The 24,412-nt window shown below is 40.0% G+C and overlaps 1 protein-coding gene across 1 annotated transcript in view; it reads left to right on the top strand.

Moving 5' to 3' along the window:
* Positions 1 to 23,906, top strand: part of LOC139634176 (ectonucleotide pyrophosphatase/phosphodiesterase family member 3) — a 35,093-nt gene extending 11,187 nt beyond the window's left edge. Inside the window, exons 11-25 of the mRNA XM_071500491.1 lie at positions 139 to 211; positions 6,713 to 6,821; positions 7,744 to 7,866; positions 8,720 to 8,751; positions 9,135 to 9,262; positions 9,711 to 9,780; positions 9,981 to 10,068; positions 10,564 to 10,736; positions 12,935 to 12,980; positions 13,433 to 13,587; positions 14,091 to 14,226; positions 18,402 to 18,479; positions 18,630 to 18,762; positions 21,635 to 21,791; positions 23,209 to 23,906. Of these exons, the coding sequence (XP_071356592.1) occupies positions 139 to 211; positions 6,713 to 6,821; positions 7,744 to 7,866; positions 8,720 to 8,751; positions 9,135 to 9,262; positions 9,711 to 9,780; positions 9,981 to 10,068; positions 10,564 to 10,736; positions 12,935 to 12,980; positions 13,433 to 13,587; positions 14,091 to 14,226; positions 18,402 to 18,479; positions 18,630 to 18,762; positions 21,635 to 21,791; positions 23,209 to 23,382 (1,675 nt within the window). The 3' untranslated portion in view covers positions 23,383 to 23,906. The remainder of the gene's footprint in view (positions 1 to 138; positions 212 to 6,712; positions 6,822 to 7,743; positions 7,867 to 8,719; positions 8,752 to 9,134; positions 9,263 to 9,710; positions 9,781 to 9,980; positions 10,069 to 10,563; positions 10,737 to 12,934; positions 12,981 to 13,432; positions 13,588 to 14,090; positions 14,227 to 18,401; positions 18,480 to 18,629; positions 18,763 to 21,634; positions 21,792 to 23,208) is intronic.
* The last annotated feature ends 506 nt before the right edge of the window (positions 23,907 to 24,412 follow it).

The following is a 24,412-nucleotide window of genomic DNA, read 5'->3' as shown; positions in this document are numbered from 1 at the left end:
TGAATGTATTTCTGTTGTCATTAGTTGAATTTGATTCTGTGAAATCATTTGGGTTGACTTTCTGAATTTTACTTATTAAAATATTCTTGTTTTGATATTTTGATGCAAAGTCTCAGGAAAGCTCACTTTTCCCATTAGGCCAGATTTCTACACATTGTATCTGGAGGAGCCTGATAAATCTGGACACAAGTTTGGTCCTGTCAGTGGAGGGGTAAGTTCACCTGACTCACTGAATCAGATAATGACAAGCTAGTAAAATAAAAAAGAGATCACTGACTACACTGTTGAGACATGCCTCCTCTATTCTCTGATTGAACTAAATCAATTCCCATCATCATATTATAATTACAAGTGCAGACCCATTGGCCTCATCTATGCTGCCCATCGCCATAACTGACTACAGATCAGGCCTCTTATAGCACAATTAAAAAGTCTGTAGTTCTCTAATAGGCAATGATTAATATGTTGAATAAAACCATTACAATCACATCAGTTAAGTCAGACTCTTTATGAGATGTAATGAGCAGCTCGGGCAGTCACAGAGTGAACTTAGGACTTTTCCTGTTACTGAAAGTGCAGAGACACGCAGGCAGATCTACCGTATAGCACTCTCTGCATTAAAGTCTGTGCACCATTAAATGGCAGTATCATCAAAACATCAAGTGACTCATGGACAACTGGTTGGATTTTTGAACTCTGTACATACAGATCACATATTTACAGCTGTATTAAATGGGATTATATTTGGGGCCCCATAGGGCCATGATGAACCTTCACAGGTGTTTCATTTATGTTACCTGATTAAACCTCTCCTGGTTCTTTATTCACATCTTCTGAATTGCTTCTAATTTCTTCTTACTTACTGAGTCAGATTGCACAAGTAACGCTGTCTTCCTCTTTTTTTGTCAACATTGTTTGGATAAACTTTATTGGAATTATCAAAGGACAGAATCTAACACGGTTTGCATGCTTCTGTTCAGTGTGAGCACCAAAGTCACAGGTTCTGGCTACGCAGACATCAGGTCTAATCACATGTAAAAACTGATATTAAACTGAATGTTGATAAAATGAACCAGTTTTAGGAGGTCGACCTTGTTCTGGTATGATCAAAGGGGAGTGGAGGGTGAAGGGTCAGTTCAGAGAGTAGGATAAAAGAACGTCAAAAGGTTTTTATAGTTGTGACCGAACATGACAACACAGTTGACCTAAAGTGTTTCTACATGATGACAGTATTTCAGCAGAGACATTGCTTGGTAATGGTTAACATTATCCAAACAAAGGATTCAGACTAACAGTGAGCTCACACATTGTCCACGTCAGTGTTCCACTACAGGAATTAAATTACAAGTTAAAGAGATTTGGCAACCGGTTAATAGAAAATGTTGAAAAACGGGAAAAGGGAAAAACCCAAGAAGAGCTAAAAGTAGGATAAAAAGAACACTGTAAAAAGGAAGACAGTTAAAGTACTGCTGTTTATTAAACAGCGATGACGCAATGATGATGAAGGAAATTCCGCTGACACCGTCTTACTTGTATATAAAAAGGTTTATTACAAAGAAGTCCAGCATCAAATCAAGCACCCTGGGTTGCCTGAGAGAGGAGTCGAAGCCAATATGAATCTCCTCTGAATAACTACTCTAACTCCCCGTCTATATAGGTTGGTTGTCTTCATGAACCTAAGACAACGTATATATGATCCATACCATAAAAGGCCTCATTTTCAGAGAGACAGTCATCTCCCAAAACCCCTACACCTAAGACCAAAAAAGGCCACATTTTCCTAAACAGAGAAGCACCCATCTCCCAGTGCATCCTCTGACCTGGGGCCCCTATCTAAACATACCAAACCCATAAAGTCACATATCCTATAGAACTTCAGATACTACAGTACCGAAAGTGTTGAGGAACAATGGGCTGTCAGCTCTTTTATAGCTCTTGCATTATGGGCAGAGAACCAACCTTCTTTGAGCCAAAGAGCATCCACCCCTTTGCTTTGAGGACTGCGGCAGGTATGGATTTGATTAATTTTACTGAGATTTCATGTTCACAAACTTCCACTCACTATGGTAAATCAACAATGACTTTACACATAAATTGTATATCAGAGCATATTACATATAATGTGAAGAAAAACATACGATTTGACAGTAACGGCAGTGCAGAAAATCAAAGAATCATTTAGAGTTGCATACAGGACCAGTCAAGATGATGTTCAGTACTATTAATAGAATTAATATGAGTTAAGCAACAACTAATTTGATTAACAGTGTAATACAGAACAGTCCTACAGTTTAGTCTAATAACTATGTGTTCCAAATCACTAAAATCACAGACACCCACTATACATTAAAGATCACAAAAGGGCTACAGAGACATACCCCTCCATGGTCACTAGGAGGCAGTGTGGTCACATGTCAAACAAATCATTAAGTGATTCATGTCATTTGTTGGATAAAACAACTATCTCTGCCCTCATAATCACATCTTCAACACATCTGTTCTTTTAGTTGTGATCCACAGCCCGGGTGACCACAAGAGGTCGCATAGTGAGTTCATGTCCTGCTGTTGATCTTATCATCATGACAAAGCATTGGTCTGGGTGGCTCCATGTCTGGCCAGTATTAATCCTGATGTTTTTATTGTGAGATATAGGCGGGTAATTTGTCAGACCTCAGAAGCTTTTGATTCAAACCCAATGTGTTACCGCATAGTCGACAGAAGGATGGGGTTTCTGAGCTACAATAATAAGCATGTTACTATAGCTGCGGCGGGAATGATGGCATAGGGCTTTGTCAATGATGAGGCGAGGGCTTCCTGTCAGAGTGAATAGTTTTTATGAGGATCCAAACAGTGCGTCAGAATAGTTTTTGGACTTAGCTTGCCTAACAGTGTATTTGTACTGTACAGTGATTCATTCCAGGCCTGACACAAAACGTCTGATGTAGTAGCCTATTGTGCCACTTTTGCTCCAAATTTATTCATGATTGTTTGAATACCTGAGTAGAGTCATTGAACCTGTTGGATGACAGGTTGGGGGGCTGGGGTGTCAGAATTGAGTGCACTTGACATGAGAATAAGATCAAGATTTAAGATTTCTTTATTTGTCATTTTTATGGTGCACATAAAAAACGAAATTTCACACATCCACCAGTCAGAATTCAGTGCAAAGAAGCCTGTAAAATTCCAAGTTGATAAATAAGATCACTAATAAATAAACCAAGATTATACTAAAACAGAATAAAAATAAGTAGTTTAATAAAATATTTGTTTTTAAAGGAACGGCTTCTTACATGTAGTTCCCATTCTCATTAAGAAGTCGATGTTGGGCCCTCTTAAGGACAGCTGTGGTGTTGTCCTCGGAGGTCAGCTCGTCCATCAGATGGATCCCCAGGAACTTGGTGCTGTGAACCCTCCCCACCTCGGAAACCACTGATGGTCAGTGGGAGATGGTGCCCTTGACCAGTCCTCCTGAAGTCAATTACCATCTCCTCTGTCTTATTGGTGTTGAGAGCAAGGTTGTGTTTCATGCCCCAGGCTGTCAGCTGCTCCACCTCTTTTCTGCAGGCCAACTCATCATTGTTGGTGATGAAGTCCACAACTATGGCTTTATGATGCGGTTGGGGTTGAAACTAGCGGAACAGTCATGTGTCAGTACACACCCTTGTGATGATCCTGTACTGACTGTGGTTGTTTTACAAGCTGAGCTGAAATCAATTAGCAGGATCCTGGCATTAGTGTTCTTATTTTCCAAATGAGTCAGAGTAAGGTGGAGCAGGGTGGAGATGGCATCCTCAATAGACCAGTTTGGTCGAACGAACTGCAACAGATCCAGATTGGTAGGGAGGCATGACTTTATGTGATTCATGGCAAGCCGCTCAAAGCATTTCATGGCCATGGGGGTTAACGCTACAGGGCGGTAGTCATTCATGGAGGCTGGATTTGGCTTCTTTTGGCTGTGGCAGGGGTATTGTGGTCGCACTTCTGAAACAGATAGGAACCCTGGCTTGGCAGAGCTAGATATTGAATATGTCCGTAAAGACGTCCTTCAGCTGTTCTGCACAGTCCTTCAGCACACGGCCTGGGATGTGATCTGGACCAGCAGCCTTTCGAGGGCTGGTGTTTGAAAAGACCCTCTTCACGCTGTCAGCAGTAAGCTGCAGTGCCTGGTGGGTAGGAGGAAGTACCCGCTTCTGTGCCACTCTTTTGTCTGTAACCTCAAACCAGGAGAAAAAGGTGCTGCGGGCATCTGGTAGGGAGGGGTTACTGCTTTTGCCCATACGGTAGGTTTATAGCCTGTAGCTGTTCGGAATCCCACCTTGTGTCCTTGGTGTCAGTAAAATGACTGGACAATTTTTTCCCATATGCTCTTTTAGCCGCTCTGATTCCTCTTTCAGGAATTGTTAGTGGATGATTCAGGATCAGCAACATCTTAACTGTCAACAACACAACTCTCTTTAGAAGTGGGGGCCACATGAACTCCAACCTGAACAACCATATGGGTTGTTTTTTTCAACCCCCTTTTTTCAGCGATGCATAGGAGTGTCTCCTGAAATAGCGGCAGGTGTACCAGATCGTGGTTGTCATGGTTTAAATAACAAACATGTGAACTCTACCATGAGCGGCGTACCTACCTTCGTTGCCACGGTTACTATAGCAATGGTCGTGGCTTGGTAAGGTTTAGGCACTAAAACTACTTGGTTATATTTAGGATTAGATCTTTGTTGTCATGGTTACAATAATAACAACATGGTTAACTTGGTTAACTTTGTGGAACGGTCATGGATAATAGAAACAACATAAACTGCTCCTGTCACATGGGAATCGAACACCGCTCTCCTGTGTCATATTCATCCATCCACCCCAACCTCCTCCTGACGTGGACTTGCAGACTGGACTCTCTATACCACTTTTCCCTTTGCTCCTGTCATAATTACTACAGCCACAAGATGCTGACTAGGGTCAGAATAATCTGCTGACAGATGACCTGTGGGCTGAGGAAAGTCTCAGTGAATTCAGTGGGTGGTTGGATAATGGTGGAGTGAATGAGACTTACAGCTCAGTGAGAGAAAGAGCACAAAATAGAACTTAGTCAATGGTATGGCCTCAAATGAAGACTAAACAGTTTTCATGAATTCACACGTGAATACAAACATGTAACGGTTTATGTCATATATTTCTCAAGGCTGGTATAAATATATTTTGGCATATATACTTTTATTCAGTTGTTGTTATCATCAGCCTGGTTTTTAGTTTCAACTCAACATGAAATGTTTCTACCCAACTGTGAAATTGAAACCAAATTGCTTTGGTTGGTCACACTGTCTACCTGCCTGAGGTTAAAATGCAAATGATTTTCAGCTGTGACTGTACTCACTGAAACTCCCACAGTTTCTGTGGTTCACATGCAAAGGAGTGATAAATCATGAGCTAGCAGCTATTTACTTTGGTGAAGGTTATATTTAACTTTTCATCTCAGGTCTTAATTGTTAATGAACAAGTGCTGTTAGTGTCTCGTATTTTACAAGTGGGAAAGAAAAAAAAAGCAGAATGCAGAGACGAAATGAAATCCAGTCAGTGTGATCTGTTTGAAATGTTAAATGTTCAAATGTTACGAGTGTGAGCATTATTAGGTTTTCCTTGCACCTGTATTAGTCAGTATTTTTATATCAAAAGTTAAGACTGGTGATATTCTACATGTTTCCTATTGTCAACAAATTCAATGCAAAGACTTTCAACCAGCAATGTGTTCGTCTGTCTCTTACTTCCTGACTTTGCCACACTCTGTGGCCTTGGGCCCCATGGTTTCTACTAAAACGCATTCATTTTAAAAGACCTCATAAGCAAACATTATGGTTCTGGTGATGACGGAACATTGTAATGCAAGGGTGTGGCTCAATGATATGTATTTAATATGTTTTATCTTGTGCCGTAACTGGATGTAAAGAGGACTGTTTGCTTGTCAAATGGGCAATGATTTGGGAAAATACCAAACAACAGTAGTCATCCAAAAAGCCCACTTCTGCATCTCTTGGCAGTCACTTCCAGCTGTTGAAACATCTGCATCCTGTTTTTTTGTAGCATGCTCTTAAGTTTCTTGTTGCTGATCCATACACGTCACACATCCTCAAGCATACGGTGAATAAAACATCACTCATCTCCGGGGTCAAGGTGCAAAAGAAAGACAAAGCCTTTTGACATCTCACAGCTGTAGTCAACCCTGCACTCACATCCAAAAATGAATTGGACTGTACAATGTTTGACATGTTCTGTGCCAATGACCCAGCAGTTTACTGAGGAGCCAAACAGTCTGTAAGGTTATCTTCCCCCCAACAACAGAACTGTTGAAGTTTTGGCATGAAATCTACGCTGCTCTCTTTTTTTTTTAGTTTTGTAATGACCACTGGTGTGATAGTTTCATTTCTGCTATATAATCTCAATTGCCAAGGCTTGAACTCTGGAGATGCAGCTTCCTTTGCCAACAAGAGTGTTTACAGTAGGTTTAGTGTGTGTGGCCTCAGTGATGTCCACCATTACTCTGCAGTTAGTAATGACAGGGAGAAAATCTTTCAAGAATCTTTGTGAGTGATTATTGTATAATTGGGAATAGAATAATGATTTTATATCCAGTCCTTTACGTCTTGGCATCATATTTTATCCAGCTCCTGAGTGTTTGTGTTTCTTTTATTTATCTTTATCTTTTATTATCCTTTAGCTGATTGAAGCAATCCAGGGTGTGGATAAGATCATTGGTCAGCTCATGAACGGCCTCAAGCAGATCGGCCTGCATCGTTGTCTCAACATCATCATTGTGGCCGATCATGGTAACACACAACATACACTAGCATGACTTTCAAAATATTTTTCTCTGTCTCCTGCATTATTTAAAATTACAGTGATGACATGAATCAAATTAATTTTCCAATGTTTTGTGTGGGTAAGACTAGGGATGCACTGATACAGTACACCGAATCGGTATCATGGCCCATCGACCGATCCAATTTCCATAAAATTTTGTATTTCCTCTATCAGCTACATTTAGTTAGTCACGCTACCTTACATATTGTAAAAAATATTCTAATTGCAATAAGGTATGCAGATTTTTATATGTGGGGTAGAGAGCACTGGCACCCTGACACCATGCCCTCAAAAGTCACTACTGCTTGCCTTTATAATGCCTTAATGACCTTACTTCAAGGTCTAATACTGCACTTAAACTTTAGGGTTTCCTTCACTTGTTAGTCGCTTTGGATAAACGTGTCTGCTAAAGGAGTAAATGTAAATGTAAAATCAGTAACGGGAGCGGAAAATGTGGGATCCTTGCATCTCTACCGTAGAGTACCTTAGTGTAATGCAGGAAATCTGATACAATACTGTCACACTCTTGCAGAGTTCTACACAGCGCACGTTTTCAAAACTTTTCCAATTCAGGAAGCACTGAGGCATTGGCAGCTGACCATCAAAAATATTCTCCCACTCGAGTTCTCTTAACACTACCTGTGCACTTGTCCAGAACCATTGGTCAAATGACTGAAGAAAGGTCAGAGTATCTGCCCATTGATTCTCAAATTGTAATGAAGCCACCGTTTTCCATGGAAAGAAATTAATCTAAAAACTGTACTGTCATTAAGTGTGAAGTGTAAAAACATGTGAATTGCAGTTGATAACTAAAACATCCAAAACCAATGGCATGCTCGTTCTGTTTTGTTTTTGTTATTAGAGAGATGAATCTGATTGCTGTTGCAGGTATGGAGGACACGAGCTGTGACAGGAAGGAAGTGCTGCAGGAGCTGGTAGGAAACATCAGCAACTATTTTGTCACTGAGGGGCCATTTGGACGCATCAGAGCGAAAAACAAAGACACAGTCTGTGAGTAAATATACAGAAGCAGCTTTACAACCCACACTGACTGAGTAAGAATCCAGTTAAAAGGTCTGAGCCAAACACTGAAGCATTCACAGTGCAGGCTGGAAAAAGCATGCGGACCCCTCAGCTATGACAAAACTAAAGCTAATTGGGGTCAGGAGATAACAAAGCTGGAGTCATTGAAACCAGATTGGAGGTGTAGATTAGACCTCTCTGAGCTATAAAAAACTCCACTGGAACATTTTGCATTTGTTATTCACAAGAAACTGCTGATGGGAACCAGGTCTCACATAAAAGGGTTACAGAGAGAAGAGAGCTGCTCTCACCAGACGTCCTGAGAATATGTCTGAGCTGATGCAGGTCCAAGCTTCTTCCTGAACATTGTGATGCCCTGATCAGCAGCTACTGGAAGAGCTGGTGTGAGGTTAAAGCTGCCAAAGGAGGTTGAACCAGTTATTAAATTCAAGGGTTCACTTATTCACCAGCACTGGGAATGTTTAACAGATGTTTTTGGGAAAGATGTATGACCAATTAATGCAGAAAACCAGGACATTCCAAAGGGTTTTCATGCCTTTTCTTGCCACCGTACTATGTGGCTGACACAGCTTTGTCTGACACAAGAAAAAATGGCTTTGATTGAGGGAAACCTGAGATTTGCCCAAAGAATTTCGTCAGAAATGCTTGGGCTCAAATTACAGCCAATTAAATTTTGAGCTTGTAAAGTGAATAGATCTGGATCATGATGTCATTCACACTGTAACAACAAATCAGATAACTGTTATGCATTGGCAAACATTTTGCTTTGTAGTTAGTGTAATGACCCAATGGAGATTTACGTCTTTTATCCTTTCAACAGTGGACTCAGCTGGACTTGTTGCTAACATGACTGTAAGTATTCAACATTCTTACCCTCACCCACATGTTCAACTCAAACAACATACACCAGACTTAACAGAAAAAAAAATCTCATTCATAGTAAATGATTCAGATCGGCCCCAAAATGTAACGGCCCATGATTCATTCATCCGCCAAGTTCAGTGCAAATCGGTTCAGAACTTTTTTGCATCATCTTGGTGACAAACAGATACAGGTGAAAATCTCCTTACTAATAATACATGCAAGTAAAACCTACTCAGGTATTACTTTTTAGGTACAGCATAGGGACATTTAAAATACTTTGTTTGTGTGTCTTAAACTGTTGGAAAAGCTGTTTCAATACAAGATATGTCCATGTAAAGTAAAGCTATAACCTGTGTTTTTGGTGTTTTCAGTGTAAGAAACCAGACCAAAAGATCAAACCATACCTGAAGGCCAACCTACCAAAGCGGCTTCACTTTGCCATCAGCCGTCGCATTGAAGACGTCAACATCCTGGTTGACCCAAAATGGCTGTTTGAAAGGTATCCATCATTCACCTTCAGTTTGTCTGTTAGTTGTTTTTTTTTGGTTGTTTCTTCACTACTGCTGTAGATTGGAGTTTTACACTGTGAGAGTGGTCACCAATGGTTATGAGCAAAAGATACCACTATGGAATGAGCCAGCAACTAAAAGGAAACTGTGGATTTCAGAAGGTCACAAGCTGATTTTCCAAATGTGGTAAACTTCCTGGGAGGTTATATCAAAATGCACTGTATGCGCCTCAGGGGGGTTACAGCCTCCTCATTGATTCCGACCAGTGACTTTTAATACCCACATCCTGGCCCTTGATCTAAACTCTCCAATTGAAGGAGTTTACTCCCTCCCCCACGTACTCCTTCAAACGCTGAACACTCACCTTTTAAGTTTATTCAAGAGACTGGGCTGACCGGCTTTCAGCTAAAATGGAAGAATTCCACTGTATCCCCACAGATATCCTGGATCTCTCACATTGTGCTCTGGTGGGGCTCATGGCTATGACAACGATGCAGAGAGCATGCATGTAAGCACTTGGGATTCCTGTTTTTCTGTGTCCTACTATTCAGCAATAATGTCTCAAAAAACTCCATCTCTATCATTGAAAAATTAATGCATATCTAACAATGCAGTTCTCTCTTGACCTTTTTCCCCCAACATGACCACCATTGCCAATCCAGCACTGAAATAAACATTTGAAATGTCTTCCTTCTTCTTTTCTTGCAGGCCATGTTTGTCAGTTATGGACCCAAGTTTAAGTCTAAAACAGAAATTGAACCTTTCTCCAATGTCGAGTTATACAATCTCATGTGTGGTGAGTTTTTGGGTGTTTCTTGATAAATTAGTTCCCATATTAAGAATCTAAACAGCAATTTATTATTGTTCAAGTGGGTTAGTTTGAAGCAGATTTCGTGTCAGTGAATCACAGTGAATATTTTTTGCTGTCAAGCAGTTTGTGAAGATTGCAGAAAGCTGAACACAGAGTGCAAACATGGGTGTTGTGGAAAGAATAGTAACTCTTTGCCAGTTGTGAAGAGTTACAGAACGGCGCTTTGTTTACACCTGTATTATCACACACTGCTATAACAGTGAAAACTAAAGCAAACAAAATGCAAATTGTGATGGATTACTTTTGTCACTCAGTGTTTCAGTCTCTGCAAATAGATTTTCTCAGCTGAAATCAAACAAAAATCTTTGTGGGCGTGCTTTGGGAAACATTCACCTGTTATGTAACCTACACACAATCTGTATTTAAGAAACATACAAAGTGACTGGTCTTACCAAACCTAACAGTCATCGTCCCATGCAGACGTGCTGCAGATCTCTCCCACTGACAACAACGGGACCTATGGTAGTATGAACCACGTCTTGAAGCAGGCCTACTACACGCCGGTGCCTCCTGCAGAGCAGAGCAGGCCCACTCAGTGTCAGATGGTCAGCCTCGACCCTGCAGACAGCCTGGGATGCTCCTGTCCTGCTCTGGTGGGTATTACTGCGCTAAAATATTCTACCGCTGAGCTGAAAAACAGTGAGCCTCATCGACAAATGTGTCCTTACATTAAGGGAAAATAAGAAAACATATATGAATTATGACCTTACCTTAATGCAGCCTTAACTTTGAATCTGATTTATTTTTACATTAGATGCTTGTTCCAGGCAATTAGTTGTTATTTTGAGGAATCACGCAGATGATGCTGTATAAAGCTTTTCCAAACCATCTACCTTCCAGTGCAAACAACAACAATAAAAATAATGATGATAATAATAATAATAAATAAACTGAGTCATATGATTGCATGATATGATAGTGATTTCTTAAATGGGACATATGTAAGCTCCAGAGGCCATTGTATCAACCACCGATGACCAGCCTACACCCGCCAGCCCTCAGACTTTCCTCCATATCCCAGTCCCCTGACTGCCAGAGCCAACTACTCCCCTGTCTCCTATTAACAGTCACCAGAACTTCCTGTCCTGCTCACACATCTGCTCCCAGATCCCTCCTTACCCCAGCCAGTACTTAATTCGGAGGAAAGTGGGCTTTTAAGGACACCAGAGCTAATGTTACCTGTTTCGGTCAGAGGCTCAGCCGAGTATCTGTTTAAAAGGGACTATGAGATAAATATAGACTTCTGTAAACTATGAATCATGCAAAGCTACGCTAGTGGAGTGCCAGAATATTAATGCAGAGCTGGACACAATGATCAAAAGTATTGTGATGGTTTCTCTGGCCTTCACCATTAAAAACAGTCCCACTTAAATCCAGATTTACTGCAATGACAAGATAAATGACTCATGGATCCTTTTTCTGGCTCAGTGTGGACAGATCTGAAGTCTGTTTTTTTGTTCCCTGTCTGAGAGACATGAGGTTAGAGCTCATCCAGGACAACAACATTATTCTTTATAAGAGGCTGATGGTTGCCATCACACTCATCATAAAAATAACACCCAACTCAAGAGGCAGGTAACCATGGTAATAATCTGTGATGACAGATGCACCAATTGACAAAAAAGTTTTTTGGTTTTTTTGTTTTCTTTTGAATATTTGTTAGCATCATTTACCAGGTTTTGAAGCCCACTGTTAACTGTAGAATTAAATAGACAATTTCACAAATACGCCACAGGACTTTAAAGTGACGCAGACTGTGGGATGCTTTGCATGATAGTTTGGGAACATTGCAGTAAATGAAGAGAAGATGGACAGAAAATGAAAACAGTGTCTGAACTTCAGCCTTTGGAACATGAAATCCCCATTTGTTGTTGACAAATGTATTTTGTCACAATTTTAACAAAATGAATGCCATTGAAAGACAAAGCCAAAGACTTGTCCTTGTAAACCAGCCTCTGAAATCTGCAGCAGATGCCTTCAATTCCTGCAAGACCAATTCTGCAGTGACTGTTTCTGTGTTTTACAGACAAAAAGAAGAGAAAAGCATATCTTAAAAACTGCAGCTGCTTCAGCTGTGTTTGTCGTATCCTCAACAAGACAAACACAGAGAACTTCACTCCACACTCAAAATATAGGCCAGCTCTATCAAGAAATCAAGAAATGGTTTTCTCAGTCTGCACAGTGCCCTGCCGTCAACCCCATCCAACATAAATGAACCGGACCACCAACTTTGAGCCAGACCTTATCAGCCAGCATTAGTGTTGGTCCTCGCTAGACTTTCTTTCTTTAAGTTTTTTTTTTTTTTTTGACTTTGCCGTCATAGCAACAGAGAGACAGGAAAATCGGGGAGAGAGAAGAGAGGATGACAGGCAGCAAAGGGCAGCTGGTCCTCCTGAAGACTCACAGCCTCCAGAGTGTGTAACTCTGTGGTCGGGCTGGAACGGGACAGTCTGGAGTCAACACCCAGATCCAAAACTGAGTGCATCAGGCACTCAGCTGTGCCCACGGTGAAAGCAGTCTGCTGTAGCTGTCCATCCATTAGCTAGACTCCGTAAACGGCAGACGGGTCACCGGGGTGCGTTCATGCTCACAGCTATGAGCAATTTAGGGTCAACAGTTACCATAACCTGCATGTTTTTATCTGTGCCCCCCCCAGTTCATTTTATATACTTCTAATTATGCATTTTTCTTTATCTGTACTGTTCTGTATGTCCCAGGTTAATAATAATAATAATAATAAACTGTCATCGGTTTCCATTAACAGAATTAGTTTTGTTTTCTCTCTCTTCAGAGTGGAAATGCCATCAACAGCCGTCTTAATCTGACCACAGAAGAAGGTGAGCTTTTTTGAAATACAAGAACATGACATTTTTGATATTTTATATTTTTGGATCAGCTCTTTTCAATTTTGGATACACAAGTTCACTATCAGTTTAATTTCTTTCATAATTTTTCCCTCCAAATTTTTGTCATCTCCTACATCACTAATTTCCAACGTTGTCAAAAATTCCACGCAAAAATTACCAGTCAAATTCTTTTTACCGAGGCAAAGAGATGGTGGTTAGAGCGCATACCACATGGGCACATGCTCTGAGCAGGTTTGACTTCAGGCTGCATGTCATTCCCCTTCTCCCTGTTCCTGCATTTCCTGTCTGTCTATACTGACCTGTCAATTAAAAAAATAACTTTGTAAAAAAGAAGAAATCTTTATCATGGTATCAACATTGACTGTACTTGTAAAGACCACAATGACTGTGATTCTTACTAAAATGCATTTTTCCCCTTTCAGAGTCTGCAGCAGAGAAGAAGCATATGCTATTTGGTCGTCCCCAGATGCTGCAGCCTGACCAGACTTATTGCATCCTGTACCAGGAGGGATTCATCAGTGGCTACAGCTCCAAAGCCCTGATGCCTCTGTGGAGCTCCTTCACCATCGACAAACCGGTGAATATTTTAATTCCACAATTTTAATTCTAGAAATGTTCACAGGTTCCAATCTAAATCCTATAAAAACACACATAGTGACAGACAATCAGGTAGGTTTTTGGGACATAATGTTAAGGGTTTGTACAAGAGTGACTTGTGCACAAATTCAAGTAGATGAAAATTCTGATTTATGGTCATTTAAATTTAGGCCATTTCTATAGCACAATCAAACATCAAATTGATGTTTGCAATAAACAAATGAAAAAAAAAAATTACATCATTCAAATGTGTTATGTACCAAATACTGGGAAAGTTTTGAAAACCAGCAGATGGAGTTTTTGCTTGTGGAGCCCTTGTTGATTTAAAATTGAATTATTATTGATCCATGTGTGGCATTCAAACTGTTTCCAGTGAATGTTTGTCTTCAGTTAAAGGGCCAAATGTTTGATCTGAAATTGTGTCTGAAGTTGATTCATTCTCATATAAATGATAATGAAGCATGAATTTTCCCATCAATGCAGATGAGTTTGGACCCCTTGTTGCCAGTGACACCAGACTGTTTGCGGGCTGATGTCAGACTTCCAGCATCCCAGAGTCCGAGATGTGATGAATATGACGCTGCTGGGAACTTCACACATGCCTTCCTCTACCCACCCAGTATGTATCAACACCCAAGATGTTTTGTCTGTTATCTTAGTGTTAAAAAGGACGTGCAAGTACCTTCAGCTACTACACTCACTTCCTGTGGCTCACTATCCGAGTCTATCACTGTTGGACACACAACACTGAATCTTCTTCAACAGAATTTCACCCCATCCATTCCCTTGTCTCTGTGCACAAACAATAACACATTTGTGTAATGGGATGTTATTTCTTAAACATCTGCTGTTCCAGGGTTATGATTATGCCAAGTTCTGCCTGCCTGTGAAGAACAGCTCGCCTGTCGCAGAGTACAGCTTGAAAACAACACAATAATCATTCTCTGAAGTCTATAGTTTGTGAATGTTTAGAGTTACTAGACTGAGAAGTAGCATTCTTCTTCTCCTTCATCACTGCTCCCCAACACCATCATCGAAACACCAACGGAGGGAATATATTTTGGTTCATAGACTGAAAGAATCTCTTTTGGCGGATTCTGGCAGCACATGACGGCCCAACACATTATTAAAATTTATGTTGGTTTTTCCTTTTCGTTGTCACCTGTCTGATTCATAAGGTTTCAACATGGATGCAGGGGTTTTTCATTACATTCCTCCTTTCCTCAGACCAAGGGAGTATTTGATGTTTCCTGTGGGGAAACAGTATTTTTGCAGAGCTGATTTTGGAGCTGCCAAATCCCGAGTTTTGAACTTTCACACAGAGCTCTGGTCAGGGGTGGAGTGGCGGCTGGAGCTGTGGCAGGTGGATCCGGGGCTACAGGTTCTGTTACTACTTGTTCTGAGGCTTGTGATGCAGAACTTGTGGAAATCCTGTGAGCAATCCATGGGTTCTGGTTTCTAATATGTTTCAGGTGGTCAGTGCTTGTTAAAACAGCTCCACTGTGAAGGGGCCAGGAAAGTTGGAATCCAGCTTCCCACCTTTACGCTGCTGGCTCCTGATGTTTCGCCACCACACTCCTCACCTACAATGTCCTCCACACTACTTTAAAAAGTTGCAATACTTCATACTACGCCATAGCCACTTTTCACCAGCAATCAAATACAACAAAAGACATTAACTTCCCCAACCTACATCAAGCAGTATGGGGAAAATTTCACTAGTTTTTTTGTCTGCAGTCCAAACATTACAGCTTCCAAATATCATCCAATGTTTGAGGCCTTGTTCCAAAAACATTTGCAAAGAGCCCTGAAAAATAATATCACATGGTTGAGACAGAAGAATTCTGTAACAATTTCAGCATAGTAGTGCTGTATTTTCCTTATTTTTGGATGGTTCCATTCATTCTCTCAAAAAGACCATTGGTCTGTTGATGTTATGGATCACGTAGACTTCTTTCAATGCCTAGTTTGGCGCAACCACTCTTATTGACCTAGAGACATGTAATATATAATTTCTGGCAATTACATGAGATGTTAGAAATTTCGGTTTGAAGAAATATGGACATGGATCAAAAACAGTGAGTAAGAATTACCACATTTAAACCTGGTCAGAAATGTTTTGACTAAAGAGGATAGACTTGTGGTCACTTCGTAAAATAGCCAATTATGATATAAATATATTGGTTGCTGCCAGTTTTCCTATGAAGTCCATGCAGACCAGCTCAAAGGGTTGTGTAACCTGGAGAAACACATAGTGAAAGGGTGAACGTGTTTTTCACATTTCATTCAACATGGTGTGAAGGTTTCAAAGCAGTCTGCGCAGTCAGGGTTTGTTGTTGCTTTTGTTCTGACTCCCACTCTTGTTCAAACAGAAACCGTTACTCAGAAGCTCCCATTGTATCTGCTTTGGCTGTAATAAAGTGGCTCATTACAGTAGCTTGGCTGACCCCACTCTCATCACAAGCCTTCCCATACATGTAGATATTAAATACAGACAAAAGCAAGCCAGCAGCCTGAAGAGTGCTATTAGTCAATATCCTACCCTATCATGTTTGTTAAAGTGATTCTAATAACTGTCTTGGATTCATAATGGCCACACGAGCACAGACTGAGTCACAGCTTTGAGAGCCTTGAATGGTTCTGTGTGGAATACTGACCACAGCTGTCGTTGATACTTTGTTGATTCTCAGTTGTGTTGTTAAGTGACCAAAATCACAACACAACAAAATCAATAACAACAACATTCTCGTTGTGTGTGAAGCCCAGTGTGTGTTGTACATCATGATAATTGGTGTTTGTCTTTCTGAAGTTACATTGCCGTTACGTCTGCTGGGCTTAGTGGGCTGAAAAAAGACACCACATTGTCCCACCTCATGTTTATGGCAAAAATTGATTTATTAACGATACACAGTGTATACATTTTCTTCTTCATGTGGTTTATTTCTGCACAAATAAAATGTGCCCGAATGAAATACAAGGCAAAGCTTATTTTGGAATAAATGTGGTGATATTTATCCAATGGACCATAATATAAAAGCTAACAGACTTGTAATGACTAACACTGTCTTTGTGTTTACTTTGTGTTCTTGACCAAGTGTCTGACACATTAGGAACTTTAAGCAGCGACGGTTGAAGGGCTACGGCGTGACGTGTGTGACATAGATTCTACCTCGACACTTCCTACCATTACAGTCGTAGCATCTATGGCGGCAAACCAGTTATTTTCCCGTAGTAGACAGTTGGTTTGCAACGGAAGGAAGTGTCAAGAAAGAATCTACGTCATACATATGCTGCTTAAAGTCTCTATTACAGAGAAACTCTAAAACTTTTGCTTTCTTGCAGTAAGTAGTTATTGTCAATCATCATGCCTCAGGAGCTGTAACCATGTCAGTGAATGCCTTAGGGTTAGGGTGGTCCTGATGACTTCAGCTCAAAGCTGCGTCAGCAGCTAGTGCAAGGGATTCATTTTTAATTGGATTTCTTAAGAATTCAGACCTGATTAATCATGCATCAGTCAGTTTCTTTTTAGAAAGCAGAAGGTAGCTAAAGGGTAGTCCTGCAAAATGCACCGTGAGAGGCGAAATCCTGCCTGGAATACTGACCACACAGTTTCTCTCTGGAAAGCGAAGAGTGACAGTTCGGTTTGTCTTAGGTCTTCAATGCGAATTTACATTAATGGAACAGTCATTTGACATAAGAAAAAACAAATGGTGCAAATCTCAGCAGCTGCACAATCTGCTCTGCCGAATAATGCGTCACCACAGGGAAATACATGCGTCAAAGAGTAGGGATACATGACATTTTATCTTGACAGTGTGCATTCCAAACATCTCCCTTGATCTGAGGAGGGAAGGGATGTAATAAAAAAGATCTGCATCCATGTTGTTACTTCATGAATCAAACGGTTTAAATTTAGATCTTTTTGTCTCAACAATCTGAAATTTAAGACATTTTATTACGACCTAATACCTAAACATAACTTGACAGCTATAATCAAACTCAGAAAGGACACATCCAGTAAAACTGAGGGAGGAATCCCAGCTCTTAGCTGAGACAAAGAAACTCATAAAGCAAAACATCATTTGCCCATCCACCTCCTCAGTTCAGACGCTTCCAATTACTTTTTCATGTTGTCTCCTCTGCTGTTTGTTACCAATTAGAACATTCCACAAGATTTCCTGCGGCATCAGCATTCATGAACAGCATATCCTTGGCTGGGCTGATTGTTGATTCATTTTTTGGTCAGAATTTTGATTTAAGAAATCACTTGGTATTTGTAAAGGTTAATGAGTCATTTCTTACTACATTTGACTAGGTTTACATTAATGCAAAGTGGTGGTTCATTAGACCACATTTATTTGCATGTGAATGCACATTTCACACTCACTGCTTTTAATTTATTTTTTTTTTATGGCCACAGTTAGGTACACACACTGCAATTTAAAGGTATTTGTGTTGGCAGTGTTGACTTATTAAATAATTAATCACATTAATGAATCAAAAGCACCCCACGCTTTGTCTTCTCCAGAAGTGAGCTGCTTTCTTCTTCTGCATATTCATCACTTCGGTGAAACTAGCCAGCATGATTTCACAGGAGGATTTACTCTTGTTCTTCAATGAAAATTAATTATGTCACTTGAGGACCTCATTCATTTGTCACATTAGACTGTTGCTAAAGACAAGTGAGATTATCCTGCAGGGTGTTTAGTCACTCAGAACTGAGGCTGAAGTTTAACTGTGCAGAATTCAAAAACATTTCCTAATAAACCCTTGTTTCTTGTGGTGTTTTTGCAGACCTGAATGCAACAGTGGATCAGCAGTATGATGCTCTACTGATGAGTAATGTGGTGCCAATGTATCCCGAGTTTAAGAGTAAGTCACATAGAAAAACTAAACTGCACAAAACCACTGGAAGTAATAAAGTGAAATTATGTTAAATTAAAAAACTCAACTGTCCTTACATTTTTCCTCATTAAATTCTTTTTCCTGTCCTTCATTTCTATTCCTCCTCTCCCCTCACAGAGATCTGGTCATACTTCCATAACACCCTATTAAAGAAATATGCCACTGTTTACAACGGCATAAATGTGGTGACGGGCCCCGTCTTCGATTACAACTATGACGGCCAGTATGACACTGCAGAGCAAACGAAGCTGTAAGTTTCCTAGTGAGGATTATGATACTAAGAGCAGCACTTTTATTTTAACAGTTTAACACAGTCTCGCCTCAGTTTGTGTCCTGGAACAAGAAATTTAACCAACTGATTTCATGCTCCTGGGCACAAATTGTCTGTGTTTTTTGTGACACACAGGATGAAATTTAAACATATTTTTGAATGAATGAACAACATTCAATAACAGCAAAGTCAACTGTGGGGGAACACTGGGGTTATGCCCATATGTTGGCTCCTAGTTAAAGGACCTAGTTAGCCAGCGTTAGCAGTAAAAGCTGTTTACTTACCAGTCAAGAAGAAACGTTGCAAGTTCAACATGAAACATCATTCCTTTATGCACCAAGAGCTGTGTCCAGTGGTGGAAGGCAACACCAATGCTAACTCTTGTCTCTATAATGTTTCTTCTTCGACTGAAGTTAACCCGCTAACCAGCTAGCTCACTGAAGCCTGCAGTCTGCCCTGAAGGTGTAGCGCTGCTCAGAGGGCGTTTGATAACCTCTTGTAATGTAAGTGCAACAATGGTCGAAGCTCTTGTCAGGTGACTGTCAGCACCACCCACTCCTGGCCAGAAACCACGTTCGGTGGCACATAAAAATTAGGCGGGAGACACACTGGATGTGTTGCGTGTCGACTGCTGAATGTCTTAGAGCAAGACACACCGTCCCGACTGTGTCTCGGAATCTTGCAGTAGAAATAGACAGAGAGAAGACATACTCACAGTCATTTTGAAATCATGCCAGCAGTATTACAGTAGATATGTCACCACAACAATGGAAAGTTCTTATGAACTTAGAGGAATCACAACATCAGATTTCTTTATCATTTCCCAAACTAAAAGTTATGCTGATTGTCAGGAAAAAAATTCTAATGTATTTGAAATCAATAGATTACAATTACCTGGACATGAACTGACATGAGACCAGGTTGTACAGTTTTGCAGAATACAAGATAAACAGCCTTGATTTGTGCATCACTGTAAAGTTTGTACTTTATGACCAGAGTTTAAAAGCCCAAAGGTTTTTAAAATGTTTAATCACATCAAAATAAGACCATGGTTAGAGTTCTTACACAACCATCTACTCTCACTAATACAGTAGATAGAAAAAATACAGTCATGCACATGTGACATGTTCCCGTGACTGAGAATAATATCACCCTTCGCTCAGAAATTTGAAGCCACCATAGATTTCGAGGGAAATTTGAGGGGTCACTATAGAACAACGGTGCCAGAACAAAACAGGAAATGTTTTTTACACTCTGGAGGTTTGTAATAGCGTATTATTTTTATGAGACTTCCACTTAGTTTCCTGTCCTTAATCGTCCATCTGAGACATTCAACTGATGATCTATTCAGGATTTACCCTGCTTCCTTTAGTTGTGTCCATGGATAGACTTCTGATTGTGGGAACTCTTTCCAGGAAATTAAATATGAACTGATATTTTATAATTGCTCTTCCCATCTGTTTCAGATCTTGTTCATCCACATAAAAGAACAATGGACGAACAGTTGTCAGGGAACTAATACCGAGAGTTAGTCAATGCAGCTTTTTTTTTTTTTTTTTTGGCCGGGATCATTTTTCCAATTTTTTATATTTTCATCTGTATAAATTGATTTGATGATTTTTGAAGAAAAAAAAACATGCCTCTCATGGGTTGTTTATACAGATGAAAAAAACTTGATTGATTGATGATTCAGTCAAAAAAAAACAAAAAAAAAACCTTCCTCTCAGGGCCAATGCTGTAAGAACTAGAATGCACCAATCTGACACGTCCTAACACAGAATCTCGATCATCTTGCTGTCTAATGTACATCTTGTCAACATGTACTTTATCCAGAGAGCTCAGTTTAAATTTCAACAAGCAGCTGTGTCTGAATATGAAGTCACCACAAAGCATAAAGCCACAAAGAAAGACAAACATTAAGAGCTAACTCACATCAAGCAGGACAAAATGATCACCCACTTGTGTTTTGTTTGTAGTTGACTTGGTAATTATCAAGCATCGACAACTACTTGTTTCAGTGTGTGTTGACAATAAAGATAAGAAAGATATTAAAGTCTCTTTCTTTGGAACAGGACGCCCCATGTCCTCATTTTCTCATGAATTTCATACTGAATTTGATGTACTATGGAATCCTGTCTATGTGCACAGTACTGCAGTTAGGTAAAAAGAAAAAAAAAAAGTTATGGCTATGGTTATGATTGTGTTAGTAAATGTTTGCATGGCTTTTAATCTGATAAATGGAATTTTTCAAATGGGGATTTGTTGTTTTGTTTGAGTCTTTGCCTGACGTCAGTCATCGTCGTTTTGTTTGTTGTCACACATCAGTGCTTGGATATGACCATAAACATTAGTGTCGCTTCCACCTTCTTGTTACAGCGAATGTTGACGGGAACTACAGGTGTAGGGTTTCTACAGAGTTTAAGAGAAATGTCATCATTACTGTGAGACACAGAACGCAGCACGTTAGATCTTTCTAACATAAAGACAAACTGACTGAGAGCTACAAGTGCTTCTGAGCCAACAATGGGCATGAATACAGATAGATGTTTTCTGTTAGGGGCTCTTAGTTCCATTGGATCGCTGACTCAGGTCTGGCTACCTTGTCACCCACCAACACTGTTGGACCTCACTAATTCTTCTGTGTTTGAGTGGGCTCAAATCCCTGATGCCAGGTTCAGCTTTTGATAGAAAGTCTAAAACCTGAAGCATGTAAGCTGTTCGAGCAGCACATTACCACCAACAGTATTGGAATTATATGGTCATCACAACTGGCTGAAAGGGTTCATTGAATTCATAACACTCAGGATGACTCTGCTGATGAATAAGACTGATGATTTTTGTGTGATTCAAGGTATGTGTCAGGCTCCAACATCTCCATCCCCACACATTACTTCGTGGTGCTGACCAGTTGCAGGAACTCATCCCAGTCTGTGACTGCCTGCAATAGTGAGCTGCAGACCGTGTCCTTCCTGCTGCCTCACAGTCCCAACAATTTGGAAAGCTGCAAAGTAAGAATAACATCACAGTCTATCTCTTTAAGATGACTCAGCTGTATCCAGTATTCCTTTTTGGTGAGACAAACTGAAACCCTCTGTATGAAACTGCCTCCCTGCTGTCTGCTTTTCATGCTGGCTGGGTCCTGAACAAAGGAGCAGTATGTCCTCTGCTCGTCAGAAGTGATAACAAAGATGAAGACAAAATTGAACCTTTGTCTAACTGAACCGTGAATCAAAGTCCGTTGCTGGTTACACATTTGGCAAAGAACCAAATTCCTTCCACAGAAATACTGAAATAAGATACTGAAGTCCGAGGAACACGGTGCTAAACCAGCTTGGTCCTTTCATCCCACAGTTTAGATTTCTACTGGCTGTGTTGGTGAAATGTCATTAAGGTGGTGGACGAGCTGTCTGGCAGGGTAACAGCAGGACTTTGAGAACATGCTCAATTCCAACATCACTGACCTGTTGATGGTGACCTGCCTGGCGAACCTGACCCAGGCACAGATTGCTCTAAATCAGAAGCTGGTGCTGCTTTGTGGGGAGTTCTTTAAAGTGATTCGTATTTGGTTTTGGTACATTTGAGGCAGGGAGGCAGATTCATACTGAGACACTAAAATCAGGAGGGTTCATCCTCTCAAGCTTAAATTTTACATTTAATGGCAAAAGACTTAATAATGTTTTTTTTCACATGAGAGCATATGTAAACTGCTTTCCAATAAAACACAAGGTAAGATGAACAGAATTACAGTCTAATGTATTTTTAAAAGTAAAAGGAGTTTGACTGATGGACAATATGCAAGTTTTAGTTCCACGAAAAATGCCTCTGTGTTATTAAATTAGTTTGGAGAAAAAAAACAACACATGAAAAGTAGGTACCAGTGAATGAAATGCAGATTCTTAGGTGCAAAATGATCAAAAAGTGTCCAAAATGGAAAGGTGTTATCCTCTGGAGAGCATGAATGTGCTCTGTAGTTACCATAATAATCTGTCAATTAGATTTTGATATTTCCGTACATGAAGTGCAAATCTTAATCCAATGATGGCCCTATGAGAAAGGTAAAGGGATCAGTAGCAACAATAAGATAAATCATCTGGAGACCATGAATACCCAAAGCTAATTTTATGGAAATCTGGCAGATAGTTTAAGAGATACCTTGTCCAAAGAGTTATTTAAGTGACAAAATACCAGCTTGATAATAGCACTAGAAGATTTGGAATTTACCAAAATGACATGGAATCATCCTCTGGGGACCATGAAACAAAGTTTTATGCTAACCTGACCAGAATTTACTGTATTATAGACCCACACAGCGACAGGAGAAAATAACCTTTACCTGGAGACACGTCATCACAAACTGTCCTTTAAATCTTTGCTCTAACAGTCTTAACTGTTAATAATTGTTGTCACTTTATTTTGCATTGACAGAGTAACGAAGACGAATCTTACTGGGTGGAGGATCACATGTGGTTCCATCAAGCGCGAGTCAGAGACGTTGAGTGGATCACAGGCCTGGACTTTTACCAGGGCAGCAATCGACCAATCCCAGAGCTGCTGAAGGTGAAGACCCGCCCCACGGCTGCCATTCACAGAAAACACTGAAAAATGAATCTCCATATATATATATAAAAAAAGACAGTTCAGGAATCACCAATATTTAGACTTATATTCAATATTTGTAAAATTCTTTGTAATTAGTTTTAAATTGTGTTTACCACTTTAAATACAGGTTATCTATTATCCAACTGAGACACTATTTATTAACTTTTTAGTTTTCAATCTGATCATGTTATTTTTATATTATTGAATCTTATTTTATTATCACAATTTCTTAAATCTGTTGATTTTGTGAAACTCAGTATTTAAAGGCGAGACAGATGGCATCATCTCAACATCTCTTTAAGTAAATTTAAGTAGAAAAAACAAACAAATCTTTCTTGTTTTTGTTGGACTTTTGATGATCACACACGTCTTTTCCCACTTTGGGAAAGTACAGAATATATTCTGTAGGCCTTTTAGTCTCTATATTGTACCAAGAATTACGTCAGTCTTCACTAAATTCAAGAAATGCTGCTGTTGTGTTCTTTCAAATATATTTTTCATGGCTCTGATGAGCACAAATGAAATTCCATTCTCTTCCACTGTCTTTGCTGGCAGCAGAAGTTTTAGAGCTCATTTCAGGTCATAAACCTGAAACTGGATGAGATACCTGTGGTAAGTAACATTAAACTGTATGTTTTTATCAACTGGGTAAAATTACAGTTTCTAGGCAACATTGTTTGATGTTAGCTGTGCCCCAATCCAGGGGTTGTGGTCTACAAAGGGCTACACCTTTGTAGACCACAACTCTGTCAAAATGAGACAGAGATGATAACTGAAATGAGTCAGTCTGGCCTCTGGAAGATTTTCCCTTCACGCCAGAGACACGCAATATGTGATGTGTGTGTGCTCTAAGGATACGTTGATGTTTGGTGTCGACAGTATCGGCCACAATTAAATGAGAAACTATTATATCAGCTGCATAGTACAAACAGTAGTCCTGTCACCGGCTGATTCACTTCCCTCTGTGAAGTGTGTCTGTGGTACAGATTGATAAGTGAGGCAGCTTTTGTGAAAACACAGACTTGAGTAA

The sequence above is a fragment of the Trachinotus anak genome, unplaced genomic scaffold (genome assembly GCF_046630095.1).
Source record: "Trachinotus anak isolate AG129_WGS33_773 ecotype Australia unplaced genomic scaffold, CSIRO_AGI_Tana_v1 ptg000016l, whole genome shotgun sequence".
Classification (NCBI taxonomy): domain Eukaryota; kingdom Metazoa; phylum Chordata; class Actinopteri; order Carangiformes; family Carangidae; genus Trachinotus; species Trachinotus anak.
Note: the sequence above shows the minus strand (reverse complement) of the source record. Positions and strands in the feature narration are given on the sequence as shown.